The 14,017-nt window shown below is 49.1% G+C and overlaps 5 protein-coding genes across 5 annotated transcripts; 3 read left to right on the forward strand and 2 right to left on the reverse strand.

Annotated features, from left to right (window-relative positions):
- Positions 1 to 1,081: 1,081 nt before the first annotated feature.
- Positions 1,082 to 1,588, reverse strand: HO173_008705 (uncharacterized protein; the record flags this gene model as incomplete). The annotated part of the gene is made up of 1 exon (XM_037310601.1): positions 1,082 to 1,588. The coding sequence occupies one exon, from the start codon at positions 1,586 to 1,588 to the stop codon at positions 1,082 to 1,084; it is 507 nt and encodes a 168-aa protein (XP_037162583.1).
- A 1,267-nt stretch (positions 1,589 to 2,855) lies between these two features.
- Positions 2,856 to 3,986, forward strand: HO173_008706 (uncharacterized protein; the record flags this gene model as incomplete). Its single annotated transcript, XM_037310602.1, has 3 exons — positions 2,856 to 2,942; positions 3,022 to 3,111; positions 3,198 to 3,986. 3 exons carry the CDS (start codon positions 2,856 to 2,858, stop codon positions 3,984 to 3,986), a joined length of 966 nt encoding a protein of 321 aa, XP_037162584.1.
- A 209-nt stretch (positions 3,987 to 4,195) lies between these two features.
- HO173_008707 (uncharacterized protein) lies at positions 4,196 to 6,133 on the reverse strand (the record flags this gene model as incomplete). Its single annotated transcript, XM_037310603.1, has 8 exons — positions 4,196 to 4,273; positions 4,328 to 4,817; positions 4,866 to 4,922; positions 4,978 to 5,037; positions 5,090 to 5,365; positions 5,418 to 5,627; positions 5,686 to 5,822; positions 5,879 to 6,133. The coding sequence occupies 8 exons, from the start codon at positions 6,131 to 6,133 to the stop codon at positions 4,196 to 4,198; spliced, it is 1,563 nt and encodes a 520-aa protein (XP_037162585.1).
- A 1,651-nt stretch (positions 6,134 to 7,784) lies between these two features.
- Positions 7,785 to 11,780, forward strand: HO173_008708 (uncharacterized protein; the record flags this gene model as incomplete). Its single annotated transcript, XM_037310604.1, has 7 exons — positions 7,785 to 8,029; positions 8,084 to 8,170; positions 8,236 to 8,543; positions 8,594 to 8,898; positions 8,956 to 11,196; positions 11,280 to 11,359; positions 11,411 to 11,780. 7 exons carry the CDS (start codon positions 7,785 to 7,787, stop codon positions 11,778 to 11,780), a joined length of 3,636 nt encoding a protein of 1,211 aa, XP_037162586.1.
- An 8-nt stretch (positions 11,781 to 11,788) lies between these two features.
- HO173_008709 (uncharacterized protein) lies at positions 11,789 to 13,937 on the forward strand (the record flags this gene model as incomplete). The annotated part of the gene is made up of 7 exons (XM_037310605.1): positions 11,789 to 11,983; positions 12,087 to 12,600; positions 12,653 to 13,045; positions 13,102 to 13,310; positions 13,376 to 13,655; positions 13,709 to 13,810; positions 13,873 to 13,937. 7 exons carry the CDS (start codon positions 11,789 to 11,791, stop codon positions 13,935 to 13,937), a joined length of 1,758 nt encoding a protein of 585 aa, XP_037162587.1.
- Between the last annotated feature and the right edge of the window lie 80 nt (positions 13,938 to 14,017).

Below are 14,017 nucleotides of genomic sequence, written 5' to 3' on the forward strand. Positions count from 1 at the left end.
CAGTGGGAACGCTGAGTATTGCTGTCGCATGAAGTATTCTTCTTTGTTGGGTTATTGTAAGACTTCCAGACAGTCCTCCTGCGGCCCCACGTGTTATACCGCCATGAAAAAATCATAAGATACCTTGAGTTGATGGATCATTCAGGCAACAAATTTCAAGCTTACAGTAGTGTTGCTTGTTCATCACACTGTAAAATGTGTCAACGAACGCAGGTTACTCATCGCTGTGATCTCAGAAAGACACAATCTGCTTCCTTTCCCGAGCCAAATAGTGAAGCGGTAGCGAATTTGTCTGGACAAAGGAAGCACACGACAAGTGCAATGTAGCCATCACTAACAAACATTTAGCTATCTTCATCTAGAATCGAAGAGAAGCGAAACCTTCGGCTCTAAGCTGGTCTCTGTAAGCGGGCTATGCTCATTAGAGTCAGCGACAAGACCAAGAGCGTACTAAGTCCGATTTTGCGGAGTCCTTATATTTCCCAGATCACGAAGAGCAACAAGTGTTCACGCATTCTCAAGGATTCTTAGTTGGACAAAAAGCTGGTTCGAGAGACTGTATCCGTCGTAGTTAGAATAGGTCTGCAAGCAGTAGACTTCTTCACATCTAAGTGATAGAGAGTCGTATCTCCCTCAAGGTGGTTACCCCAAGAACTCTTAAAAAAAGTACTCCCTTAAGTAGTTAATGGATGTTATGGTGAAATATTTGACACTAGAAAGCCAAAGAGCCCTGATTCTGATCAAAGAGAGTACAAACGGCCAACAGCAAACTTCATCGCTCGAGCTCCACCTCCTGGGGCCGTCCGTTCTTCCAATTGTAATGCGTGTGTCGCGGAAAAAGACAGCGAATCGATCAGTGCTCTAGTATCCTATCAGTCGATTGAGGCCGGTCAGCGCCGCAAACATTGATCTCCTCTTGGAGCGCGCCGGGTCCAATCGCATGCTTTACCTTTCCACAGTGCTCGAGAGTTGCTTCGTCCAAGACTGCATAAGCATCATAAAAGAACAGCTCACCCAAAATCCTCTTCCGTGATACGATATTGATATGTCTCTCTTAGATACCTGGATGCGTCAGTAGATGCTACTCATGTGCTTCTTGCTCTGGACCATGTTCCATCTGCGTGAGATGTCGCGAGTTGGTTGATGCATTGGTGATCTTGGAGGTTCGCTTGTTTCGCAGCTTCTCATACATTTGTAGGGTCTCATGCAACGTCATCTTCTTGGGAGAATACTCTAGCAGCCCACGGAGAACTGAGGCGTCCTCGATCCATATTGCAGTTCCTGGAACGAGATAGGGCATCATCGCATGTGCTACGTCCCCAATCAGACACACCTTGCTGGATTGGTAAATCCGAACTGGCAATGTTTTTTGGACGAGCAATCTACATAATAAAAGCGAGTCAACATACTCTAGTGTTGTGGATAATCGGGAGTCCCCATTGTAAGCGATGGTTTTCTGGCGCAAGCGGCTGGGTGGCAACGGTACTTCTGGGTCCCAGCTCTCGGCGACGGGACTTTGCTTATCGTAGCGATCTTCTTCTTCCCCTAGACATTGTTCTCGTACGACCCCGAGATCCTTGCAAATCATATACAAGAAAGAATCTACTTCCACATTGTGTTCAACTTCAGTGAAAAGCTTGTCCCAGGTCGGACATTCTAGCCTTCAATTCTGATTCACACTTACTTGATGGCGCGTTGGCTCTCAGTCAGCATCTCAGCTGTGTGTTACAAAATAGGCTATACCTCCGTCAACACATTGCAGGTCATCACAATTGCCGACACGTACAACAGAGTGTACATGTTTGACGCCGGCAGGACAGGACTCTGTCTTGGTACTTCGCCGATCTTTGGGTCCACCCTGCCATAACTCGTGATGGGGCGTACTTTGGATCTCATTTTATACATGGACGTTAAACGGCACAGCGGTATGCGGAGAGTGGAGGTTAGACTCTATCTGAGACGTTGACTGCGCTTGCGATGCTGGCGGGACTGATTGTATACAGATCCTGCATCCAGCGTAAGACACACGGAGTACACCACTTGAGGGATTAGCGACTGGTGGCTTGGGATGCAGATGTCTGCAACACGTTGCTATTCATATGTCTCCAACTGCTATAAGCCGCAGATCATGGAGTGCGGCGTTATGTTCAACCTGGGCCGAGTTTTGTGGTCGATTGTTTTGCTATTCCACATGTCAAGGCGGATGGAACTGGCTGGGCCTGGTTCATTTTTGCGATACTAACACCGTTGAACTTCGTTCCCGTGGGATTGTTGATGAAGTATGGCCAAACGTGAAGGAAGAGGCTTGGTGGGCCGACCTTCGATCAGCATATCCGAGTAGACCAAAAGACAGGCTCAGGAACGGCATCATGATCAGTTGCAATAGTTCCAGCAAAGATGTTTTCGATTACCTCTCATGACCTTGCACGGATGTTTGTTTTCTATGTTTGTAAATGTTGTAGTATGGGACATTTTGAAACCTCCGATGCGCCCAAGGCTGAGCAACGTTACATGAGAATAAGGTACGTATTACTTTACAGCATCATTGCCGAGTTAGCCGTAATATATTACGATGGCTTTCTCCAATACAGAACTATCACACATACCTTGTCTTTGAGATAAGTGAATGAAACATGTAGAATAATCAGATATGACCCTATTCTATACCATACCGGAAATAGAATTCGGAAAAGGTATATGGAATGACCCTGCCGACAATATTTTACCTCGTTTCGTATCCACGTGACCTCTTCCGCTTGCCTGCATACTTCTCATCAATAGCCACTCGAAGTTTTTTTTCTCAAAATGTCAAGCCCAGCCAGATCACAGATCTTCAGGCTACTGTGCCAACAACTATGAGCGACAACGAGAGCGTGGAATCAAGCTCCAGCGAGGAAATATCACCTCCTTGGGGCACAATTCCAGCTGAGATCTACTTACTGGTACCACTCCCTCTCAGCATCGCCTGCTACGCACTTGGTTGTATTTTCATTGGACATCAGTTAATTCATTACCTCCTAGAACAACTACGATCCTCAATCCCCACTCCCACCATCGGAGCAAGCCAAAATTCTCATCAGTTCATACATTCAGTCCGGTCAGAGACAAGCCGTATGTACCTTGCTTCGTGTTCCCATAATTCGTCACCTCCTGTTTCTCCCGCGTCCAGTTTTCAGCAACCTTCTGATCCGTCTCAGCGATATCCACCGCCTCCTCCTCCGGCTCTAGGCCCCCAGGAACTGATCTTCCTGAAAGCTTGGCGTCCCCTCTCCATCCGCCACCTAGCCACCGATCCCGGTCAAATTGGCAACGTCTGGCTTCGCACGTTCTATGGTCCTGGCAGCGACGCCAAACACGCGGCCTTGATCTCACACATTGACCTTGACAATGCTATCGATAAGGAGGAGAGGCTACTCGATGATAGACTACTCTATGGTCGCTTGGAGGGAAAGTGGAACGGTCTGTTGGAGCTACTGCCCGAGCTACTTGTGGCTGATTGGGAAGGAGATGAAAGGTGGCTGGGGTATAGGAGACGCATTGCGAAGGATGTGGAGGCGTTCAGGAATGCAAAGAAGAGATTTGAGCATGGGGCCGTTGCTGTGGGTGACGTGGCAGAGGGGACGGATGAGCTTGCCGAGGCGATGGAGAGACTGAGAGCTTTTCTACCCGAGGAGGAGGTGCAGCCACGGATTCTAGAGGTGCTACGGTCACATGTGCAGGCGGAGTGCGTGGTTGCTTATCTCATCGTTGAGGATGAAGAGGCTCTGGAGGAGGAGGAGGGACTATTGTTGTTGAGTTTTGTGGATGCGTTCGGGAGGGTGGTGAGGAGCAACAGGGTTTGTGCTAGTGAGGCGGAGCAGATGGGTGGGTTTTGGCTAGAGGAGGCTTGGGGTGACATTGCGGAGTGGCAGAACGGGAAGACTGGAAGCGATTATGAAGACGATGAGGCATGGGAAGCGCTCTTGAAGCATGAAGAGCTGAGTTGAGAGGAGTCACAAAGAGCTCGGGAGATGAGACGAGCTAGGCATTGTTGGAAGAGGTCTGTCTACAAGCAATGCATACATACCACTAGTTCCACGTGTATGATAGCTCAAGAAACCCCCTCTTAGATGAGCCGCCAGCCTCTCGAAAGTTTTCATTCCACCTCGGTGACTACTCCCACAAACCATGGAGACAGGCAGCCCTACAACCACTACTACGCTGAGACACACACATAGAAGGCTAAAAACAATTTCGCGCAAGTCGTGCCGACGGTAGGGTTCCAAGTGTAGAACTAACTTTTCAATTAGCAAAGTGTATCAATGTATGACAGCACTTTTTCGTTTACCTGATCGAGAGACACTTTGTAATTGTTTGCAATACTGTAGCAAGTCTCTCCCGTAGAGACCTTATGAAACGTTTTGCAGGTGGCGATTGTGCCTGGCTCCAGCGGAGATGGCAGAGGATTTGCGGAAGTAGTTATCACGGCTGGGGTATTTGATGTCGTGATGGAATCTCCCGAGAAAGGTGTACAGCTGGCGGGAAAGCTCGTTGATGAAGGTGTTGGTGCATCTGGATCGGGCCAGCAGTATGGCTCGATGAGAGCATCGCAGTCTTCTGGAAGATCCTCTTCATAGAGACCGTTGAGAAAGTCATCGGGCGTGATGGGGCAAAAGCTAGTGCGTGCTGCTACGAGACTTGCTGTTGTAAGGTTTGCAATGAATGTTGTCACAACTGGGGGAGGAAAGGTGGTCTGAGTATTATACCAGGAAGTTGTGGCGTCTGGAGGATTTGAATTGATGGAGCCAGAGACGTAGGGTCCTGGAAACATAGAGGACCTGGCACTTTGAGCTTGGTTATGCCGGCGACAACGAGTATGGTCTTACATGGTTACTGTACTTGTGTTCATGAGGGTTGCTTTGTAGACTGAAGAGCCAGGGGGTCTGCCAAGTCAGCTTAACACGTGGTGTTTGTGATTTGATTGATCGGGCAACCGACGAGATACATATGCTCCTACCAACCATAACATCAAGGTTATCACAGTTCAAGTGAATGGTTCTGAAAGTTTGTGAGTATATGGAAGAAATCGTTCATTGGGAAAAGAACTTACGGATTCCACGCGATCAGTTGTACAAATGTGAAGGCTTGATTGGTGGTGATATCTTGACATGTTTGATTCTGCAGCACTTTTTGCAAAGCACATGAAGGACCAAGGCAGAGAGTAGCACCTGGAATGAGAGAAGAACAGTTGTAGTCGATATTATTCGCAGCAATCAGCCGATCTGTTGCGATGGAGTTTGCTTGCGAGATGGATTGGCAGGTGTCATTGGCCTTGATAGTGTACTTTTTCCCAGTGCAATTCCTCGAAGGGGCAGATGTTGGTATACTGCCTTAATGTTAGTAGGATCTCTGAAACATGGAGGATGAAGTTGATTCACAATGGATTGACCGTGCTTGGTGTCGGCCAGTAGGTGTACGGATAGTCCGACGCAGGGATAGAACATGATGAGAGTAGCGACGAAAATGCGCTCGGCTGAATTCGATTTCGACCGTAGTCAGAGCCCAACATTGCTGCCCCGTATTTCAGGGAGCAATCGGAGCAGAGGGTCTTGGTGGCATTAAAAAGCGAGGGAAGACAGAAGCCGGTACTAAAGGAATTGTCTCAATTGAACTTGAAATAAAGCATTCGGTCGAGGCTAAAAATACCTATCTTGTACGCAAATGACATTATATGCCCAAGCCAGCGGATCTGCGATGGAAGCTCCAGATTGGCTTAGCGTGCTGTTGGCGAACATCTGGTAATTGGTATCGCCGCATTGTGCATCCACTTTTGTTTTAAAAGTCTACGCTGATTAGCAAGGAATAGGGATAGAAGTATGCTCATGGTCTATGAGTTTACCTGCAGAGATTGGTAGCACAATGTTGTGCAGTATTGACCCAATGTGGTCGGATCCAATGCCCGTCCGCCAGCAGCAAACTGCGGAGAGACGAGAGCTGGAGAGCAACTGATATTCTGGCTCAAAGCGATGCGGCAACCAGAAGGCATACTTGGAGGCAGTGCATCAGGACTGGACCACAGCTGCACTGAGGCGGCTCTTGGGACAAGAAATTGTAGACTTAGAAGAAGCCGAGCCACATCGAATTGTGAAAACATTGGGACTTGTCAGAAAGGGGGAGTGTGGGGTTGTAGTAAATAAGGTACTCGATGCCGCTCAAATTCAAGAGACAAGGAAAGCAGCAGACGGATTAGAGACATGTAATGGAAGACAAAACCACCGGATCCAAGGTCGATCCGAGCGAGACTTTCCAGAGCGAACAACATATAGCCGTGATCGGGAGGTGTCATCTCTCGGGTGATGCTATCCCTTTGCGGAAGCATCCGGCAGGTTCCCATCTAGATTAATATTAGCAGCTAAGGCAGGTCGCCTGATTGTCGCCGTGATATATGCGAGACCAATATTGTTGAGGAGGATCCGAAATTCCAGTCTGAAAGACACCTTGATTTCCTGAAGAATTAGCGCTTCACCTAACACAGACGCTCGCTTGCCACTGTCAATAACGGTCCAAGTGCCAAGCTCTCACCGACTTCGGTCTCAGTATGATATCAACGTTGCTCAACCAGCTCTCCCAAGGTTGCATGCATGGACGTCATTCGAAAAGATAACACTAAACACTCTAGCCACGACCTGATGTTATGGAAAAAACATCATTAGTCGCGTTCGGAGGATCCTTCTACGGCCATAATGTACTCAATTTCTTAGCTCTTGTAGAGATGGGCGCGCGCATGCTCGTAGGGAGCCGAGCTGTGAGCCGTGATACCCGCAAGGTTTAAGCGGGTGCGGCCATGTCCGACGCTTTACCAACAGAGGGAATTGCACGGTCCACTCATTATGCTCAGCATCGGCTGGCACCACGAAGTATCTGGACTGTTCTGCTTCACATCACTTTCTCCACTGCATATCCAACACGTCTGCAGGTCCCATGATGCACGTCTGTCTCCGCGGCACTTGCAACGTGGTTCACAAGGAGTACCCGTTTTTCCTTCTCTTACCTGGCCCGACAAAAAACCAGTATATGCGTATGCAGGGGACCGGTATCCACCGACAGACTGGGTTGTTGATCATACTATGATGAAGAGACCCTCAGACAGCAATCATGACATCTTATTTGATACGAAGAATAACTCTTTCTTGAGAAAGCGTATGTTCTGTAACTACGGAGCGGACTCTAATATTATAATTTTGAGAATGGAAAGGTATGGTCAGAACCTATCAGGGACTGTTCTCCGACGGCGGTGGCCACTCGTGCGTTCCCTACGGCCGTACGTAATCTGAAATTCTCCGTCTTTCCTTCATGCCTCTAATCCCGCCCCGCCAAGGCTTCCATCACGGGAGAATGCAGCTGCTAAGTAACCAACTGTTGTCCATTCAAGTCTTCATTGGCCAGACTCCTCCTTGGCCTGCCTTGAACATGGGGCAGTCGGCATCAAAGAGCTGGAAGTGGCTGCTTCTCTTGTCGCTAAAATTTCAGTATGGAGACACCTGGAGAAGTCTCGGACTCTCATACGTTGGATCAATCTCACCGCTAGCTGGACGATCTACTAAGCCGGACAATGTCCGCTGCATGTCTGCCAGAGGCATTGGAGAAGCTCTGAGCTTCCCTTTAGTGCTTGTTGATCACAGAGTGTACTCCTAAATCCATCACTTCAAGTTAAGTCTGTTACATGTCTGCCAGTCCAACCCTCCCATTTATCTTTTCTACTTTCCACCGTCAAGACTGAGGCTCAGATACCTAATCCCTACACCATGCTTTGCTCCTTACTTTTTGCGCTCTTCCTGACCTATTCCGATGTCGCTAAAGCCCAAAACGACCTATCTACATGCTCAGCTACGAGCCCCTGCTACCAAGGATGCTGCAGCTCGAGTGGAAACTGTGGGTTCGGTCCAGAATTCTGTGGGACCGGGTGCAAGAGCAACTGCGATGCTAAAGCAGAATGTGGACAATATGCCCCGCCTGAGACAAAAGATTGCCCGCTCAATGTCTGCTGCAGGCAAGTTTTCATTCCTATAATTGCGTGCTTGCGCTAACGATCTCCCTTGTAAAGTCAATATGGCTACTGTGGCACGACTGACGATTTCTGCGGAGACGGCTGCCAGAAAACTGGTCTCGGAAACTTTTGCGGACAGCCTAGGTGAACAGATCTATTCTTCTCTTTTCTCGTTCCAGAAAAATTTACTAAACCTCGTGCACCCAAAGAATTCCATCATGCCCACAGAACACGGATGCCATGACGTATGAGCGTCGTATCGGATACTATGAGCTGTTCAATCTGGACGATCGTCCCTGCGACAGAGTTTACCCTGAAGACCTTGAATTGGCGCCCCTCACGCACATCAATCTCGCCTTTGTATTGTTCGATAGCTCTTTCAACCTTATCGACGACGTTGGGGGCTTGATATCGCGTGTGACTTTTCTGAAAAGTCGCCACCTCAATCTGAGGGTGAACATTGCTGTTGGGGGATGGTCTTTTAACGACCCTCCGACCCAAAATTTGTTCTCGGATAGTATGTAACTCTTGGGACGATGGAAGACGATTGTCACTGACTGCGACGAGTGGTAAGCGGCTACCACAAGCGGCAGACTTTCATCAATTCTCTAGTGTCATTCTTGCAAAAATACGGACTCGATGGTGTCGATATCGACTGGGAGTATCCTGCGGCACCTGACCGAGGTGGTTCCCGAGCAGACACGAAAAACTACGTTTTTCTCATGTCCGAGATTCGAGATGCTTTTCAGCAAGCAAACGCTGGATGGCAGGCCACCATTACGCTTCCAACGAGCTACTGGTATTTGCGAGGTTTTGATATCTCCGGCCTTCAAAAATACGTGTCGTGGTTCAACGTAATGTCTTACGATCTGGTAGGTTTTGCAATGGTGAACACTGAGATAATGCGCAAAGACTGATTGGGTATGCAGCATGGTATGTGGGACCAGCACAACAAGTACACGGGTCCGTACATAGAGGGCCATACCAACATCACTGAAATTGACGAGGGTCTGAAATTGCTTTGGCGTAACGATATTGATCCCGCAAAGCTTGTTATAGGGTTCGCATTCTACGGAAGATCATACACCTTGAACGATGCATCTTGCTTTCAACCCGGTTGCACATTCTCGACTTCCGGTCTTCCAGGGACATGCACAAACACCGGGGGCATCTTGTCTTACAGTGAGGTCAGCTCTCGAAACAACTCACTTAGCACGCAAACATACTACGACCAAACCTCGACTGTCAAATACAACGTGTACGACGGCAACCAGTGGATCTCCTACGATGACGAGCAATCCTTTTTCGACAAGAAGAAGTTCCTTTCCCTGAGATGCCTCACCGGCTTGATGATATGGGCACTCGATCAAGATACACAAGGCCACGACGCTCTGGAGGGACTTCTTGGTGACTTTTCCTCCAGTCAACTAGAAGGTGGCAATCTAGATGACCAAACTGCGACTGCGTTATCCTTGGCGTTTGGTGCTTACACTGGACAGAATTGTTTCGTCACGCCGACATGCACCGATGGCTCAGATGGTCAGAAGCAACATGACCAGGTCTGCCCATCTGGGACTTCTGCCGTTTCAACTGCGCATGCTCCGCTTCAAGCTCCTGGCTTTCAACTCAACGGTGACTGCTCGACAGGTTGGTATCGCTTCATCTGCTGTCCCATCAACTCGATGCCAAAGAATTGTGAATGGAGTGGCGCGCCTGTTAGCGGTGAATTTGGATGCAGTGGCTCTTGTGGCGACAGCCAATATCTTTTGAACACCGACACCTACATCGGCTACAAAGGGAAAGGAAGCTGCTACACCGGTAACCGTGCTCTATGTTGCGACTCGACAGAGGTCATTGATGATTGCTTCTGGACGGCTTGTCAAGGCCCATTAAGTCCCAGTACTCTCGCCTCTTGTGGTCCAGATGATTTCGAATACCAAACCTATCGATATGATCAAGACAACGGTGACTGGTGCTCTTCCTCTTACATATCTCCGCTGGACGGTTCTACTGGGTCGACATTGCGTGATCGCTTCAAACGAGCGTTCTGTTGTCCCAAAAGAAAAGGATTCAGTCACTGCAATTGGTCGAACAACCCACAGCCAGTCCAAATCGGCGGTAGCGCACCGTTTGATCCGGAGCTAATTTGTGAGCCACAGCAGTGCTCAAATAAGCAGACTCAGGTCACGCAAGCAAAAGAACCGCCGATCCCCGGCGCAATCAATCCGACAAACACGGGCATTGACTGCAACGGTGTCGCAATCCCCCCGGGCTTCAGCCAAGATTATCCCTATTGTTGTGATCCACCAAGCGTCTACAGCGACAAGTGGCCAGTGGATCCAAAATATCTCTTTGAACATTACTACGATACTCCTCAAGATGATGTGTTGTGGGATTACGATGAAGAATACCGGAACAATAACTTGGATTGGTCCCAAGCTCCTGGGAGCGACAAACCGGATGATGATGCTTACGGATTTGTTATGCTGGATGGGCCACCGGGATCGCTCGACAACGACTTTCCGACGAGCCAAACGATCGCGAGACGTCAAGTGGAGACTCGCAAGACCAGATCGATGCTGACGACCAACCGAACCATGATTGGCTCTACATTTGATCACTCAGAGGAAACTGTTTATATCTACTGCAACTACAAACAAACTTCGCCCGAATGTCGAAGGTTATGGTTGAATGGAGCTCCAGACACCATCATCCGACTCCCTTCCGATTTGGGAGAAGGCCCATATGCCCGAGTGGTATCACTTGGCCTGGCCGAGCCAGAATTCGATCTCCCAAGGCACCATGTTCAAGCTCGATCGCTTACAGGAAACGTGAGTCCCGTCTATAAGCTGACTTTTGACTACAACTTCCATCTCATCAAGAGAGATGAGACTGTTAACATGCGCGTCGACTTCACCAACCTTGTCGGGTATTGGGACGAGTTGACAGATGCACCCGGACGAAAACAGAAAAGACGCCAAACCCACCAAGAGCATATGTCTAAGGAAGAGTGGCGCTCCAAGATCTCCCAGGCAAAGTCGAGGCATGAGAAGCTGCGCAAACGAGGTCTCGCAACCAAGGCTCTTAGGACATCGAAGGATATGGGCCAAGGTGGGAACAAGCTCGACCAGAGATGGTTTGGCGCGTTTCTCGACTGGCTGGGTCGTTTGGTAAGCGCCTGCCCCTCTGCTATCTTATTTCCTAAGACTTCAACACAGTCTCTCCTATCATCAGTAGCTGAATGTATGACCAGAACACGGTAGAAAGCAAAAATCTGGGTTGGCTCAGTATGGCAGTTCAGCAAAGTATTCTGCTATTCAAGGCGGCTTACGGGTAATTGTGCATGAATACTCTTGCAGGCGAATTAATGCTGATCATGCGTAGATGCCCCGGTCAGACTTTCTCTGCTGACATGCAGATGTATCTGGATGCAAACGTCGAAATGGATGCTACCTATGCTTATTATTTTTCTGGCACTATCGTTCCACCAGCCGTTACTGGCACTTACGCATACTTGAGCCTTGAGCCTAGCGCGTATTTGGGTCTTCGAATCGTTGGAAACGCCAGGCTCCAGGCTACGACAGGCCGCAAGAAGATCTTGGACACTGTATCGTATCCAGGGCTCTCTATAAAAGGCATAGCTGCAGTTGGACCAACGTTGGACTTATATGGCGAAGTGAGTGACTGTCCAACCCTTATCGCGTTAATGGGCATGCTTAACACAAACCTCGGATCCGGGGCGTCATTACGCTGAAAGGACAAATGAACGCTGGAGCCAAACTGGATTTTGGTAAAGCAGAAGTCTACTGGCCCCAAGATGACGCTGCAAGTAGCCAGTACCAAGAGCTGCTTGGTCTTGATGCAAAACCGTCAGCTCAGGACCAGAGCTTGGTCCAGCCAATGTTTGATGCTAAAGTCACAATCAATGCACAGATAGATGTTCTCGTCACCCCAGAAGTAAGTTCTCAAACCATCGACGCTTTTGCGCCCCTGGACTACGACGATAGCTGGGCGCAAACCTTGTCAGTTGCCATGCATACTCTTACTTACGTGCTCACAGGCCAACATGGGACTCAGAATTGGCGGCACAATAACTGGGGGCTCTCCTCTAGTTGATGCGCAGCTCGTGGGCTACGTGAACACATCTCTGTCATTTCAAGCTTCCGCTACTGCGTCTGGAGGAGCAAACAATGATGCCACATCAACCTACAGTTATGGTGTTTACCTATTCTACAATCTCGGCTATGGGGCCTTTGCCACGATCAAATCTTTTCCGAATTGGGCTCTACAGCCGCGCAACGCGTACAACCCGACACCCAGGTTCACCATCTACGAAAGTACGGGCTCCTTCAGCGGCATCACCAGTAATGATAAGCGAGAATTTTATCATGGCCATGAGCCCGACCTCTACTCTCCCTCGAACCGCTCTTCAATGTTGGCGACGAGCTACCTCTATGACAAAAGAGGGGACTCGTCTGATGAGGATCCATTTCAAAGCCAGACCCCGGACTTCTCCCAGCAACTGACCTGTCCTACGGGGGATAGTTCCTTGATAAGACTGCCCGACTTTCGGTGTGAGTTGTCAGAGGAAGCCCAAGCTTGTGGCATCATTACTAATTGGTCAAGTTAACTGCGGTATTTTCGGAGACAGTCAGCTCAATGGCAACAATGGTCAAATTATCGTTCCCGGAATCTGCTCTGGAATCCAAAGCTTTCTCACGCGTCGAGGTTTAGCAAACAGTGACATGGTCCTTACTTGGGACCCCAATCGAGAAAGAAGGGTCGATCGCGCAGCAATCTCCTGTCCAAAATCATCTGATGGTGCCTACTGTACATCGCAACAAAGTAACCTTCAGGCACAAACGAAAGATAAAACAATCGCAATATCATGTGACGAATTCCCATTCGCGTCGACAGAAGAAGGGGGCGGTTACCTCCGTACGTTGGCGTCAGGAGCTACCTCCTCTCAAAGCACCTGCGTACCTGCATGGCAACAAACCCTACAAGGAAACTGTAACAGTGGGTACCGAACCTCCTCGTCCGCTGATGTCATGCGTGCTTACGTAGCTTCATAGGGATGCTTAGCAGTATTCAAACGAATGTGGCATATTACGAAAGAGCGCAACGGGGTGACAGCGCGGTAAACTTTGTACCCTGGTCTACTTCACCTCCAAGCGAGAGATGGTTTACCGTGGGCAGTACGTTCAATGGCCAGTCTATAACGTCGCAGAGAGTAGTGTCGTATCCCAACCAGATCCCGCAAGCAACCGGAATTTCTGACACTGTGAGCACGTCCCAACCATTGCATAAGTCGAAATAGGAACGGCAACTGACCGAATCCGACATTAGGCCTACTCCGGTACTGCCGGAGCGTATGGAGGCTACATGTTCAGGCGGAATTTCACCTTCGGTCTCGCCTCGCCCGTCTCCTCACAGGACGGTGCAGCCTGGGTCCCCAGCACCGGCGCTGCCGAGTCGTGGACTTTCAAAAACCGCGAGTTTCCCCCGGGGATCGATGGCGGAGATGTGCAAGACATCGCCTGCGCCATCAACACCTTCGGGCAAGACGACATTTACAGCTTTCCGTACAACGGACTCTGCTTCAATGGAGGCTACCTCTCTGGACGAGGTGAGGTTGCTCGCATTCTCTTTAGAGAGCGTTGACTAATGAGGAGGTGCTAGGCTTCCCCACGGTCAAGAGCTTTTCCGGTTGCATTATAGAGTTTGCTGCTACACCCAACAACAAGAGGAGTATTGGCCAGTTCCATGGGTGGCATGTCAACAGTAAGTTGGAATCGATTGATAGGAAGAACTCCCTGAGGTACACGTTAATAATGTGGTAATAGGTATCACCATGCTAGACAAGACTAACATCACTGCTGACGTTGTGAAGTCTTCGATTGCCCAGTGAGAATTGGGTAAGCCATAGTCTCTAACCTTCATAGTCGGTCATTCGAGCGTAGACTCCCATCTAGTATGATAATTTTTGTG

The sequence above is a fragment of the Letharia columbiana genome, assembly GCF_014066305.1.
Source record: "Letharia columbiana isolate WasteWater2 chromosome Unknown Sc0000033_s0, whole genome shotgun sequence".
Classification (NCBI taxonomy): Eukaryota; Fungi; Ascomycota; class Lecanoromycetes; order Lecanorales; family Parmeliaceae; genus Letharia; species Letharia columbiana.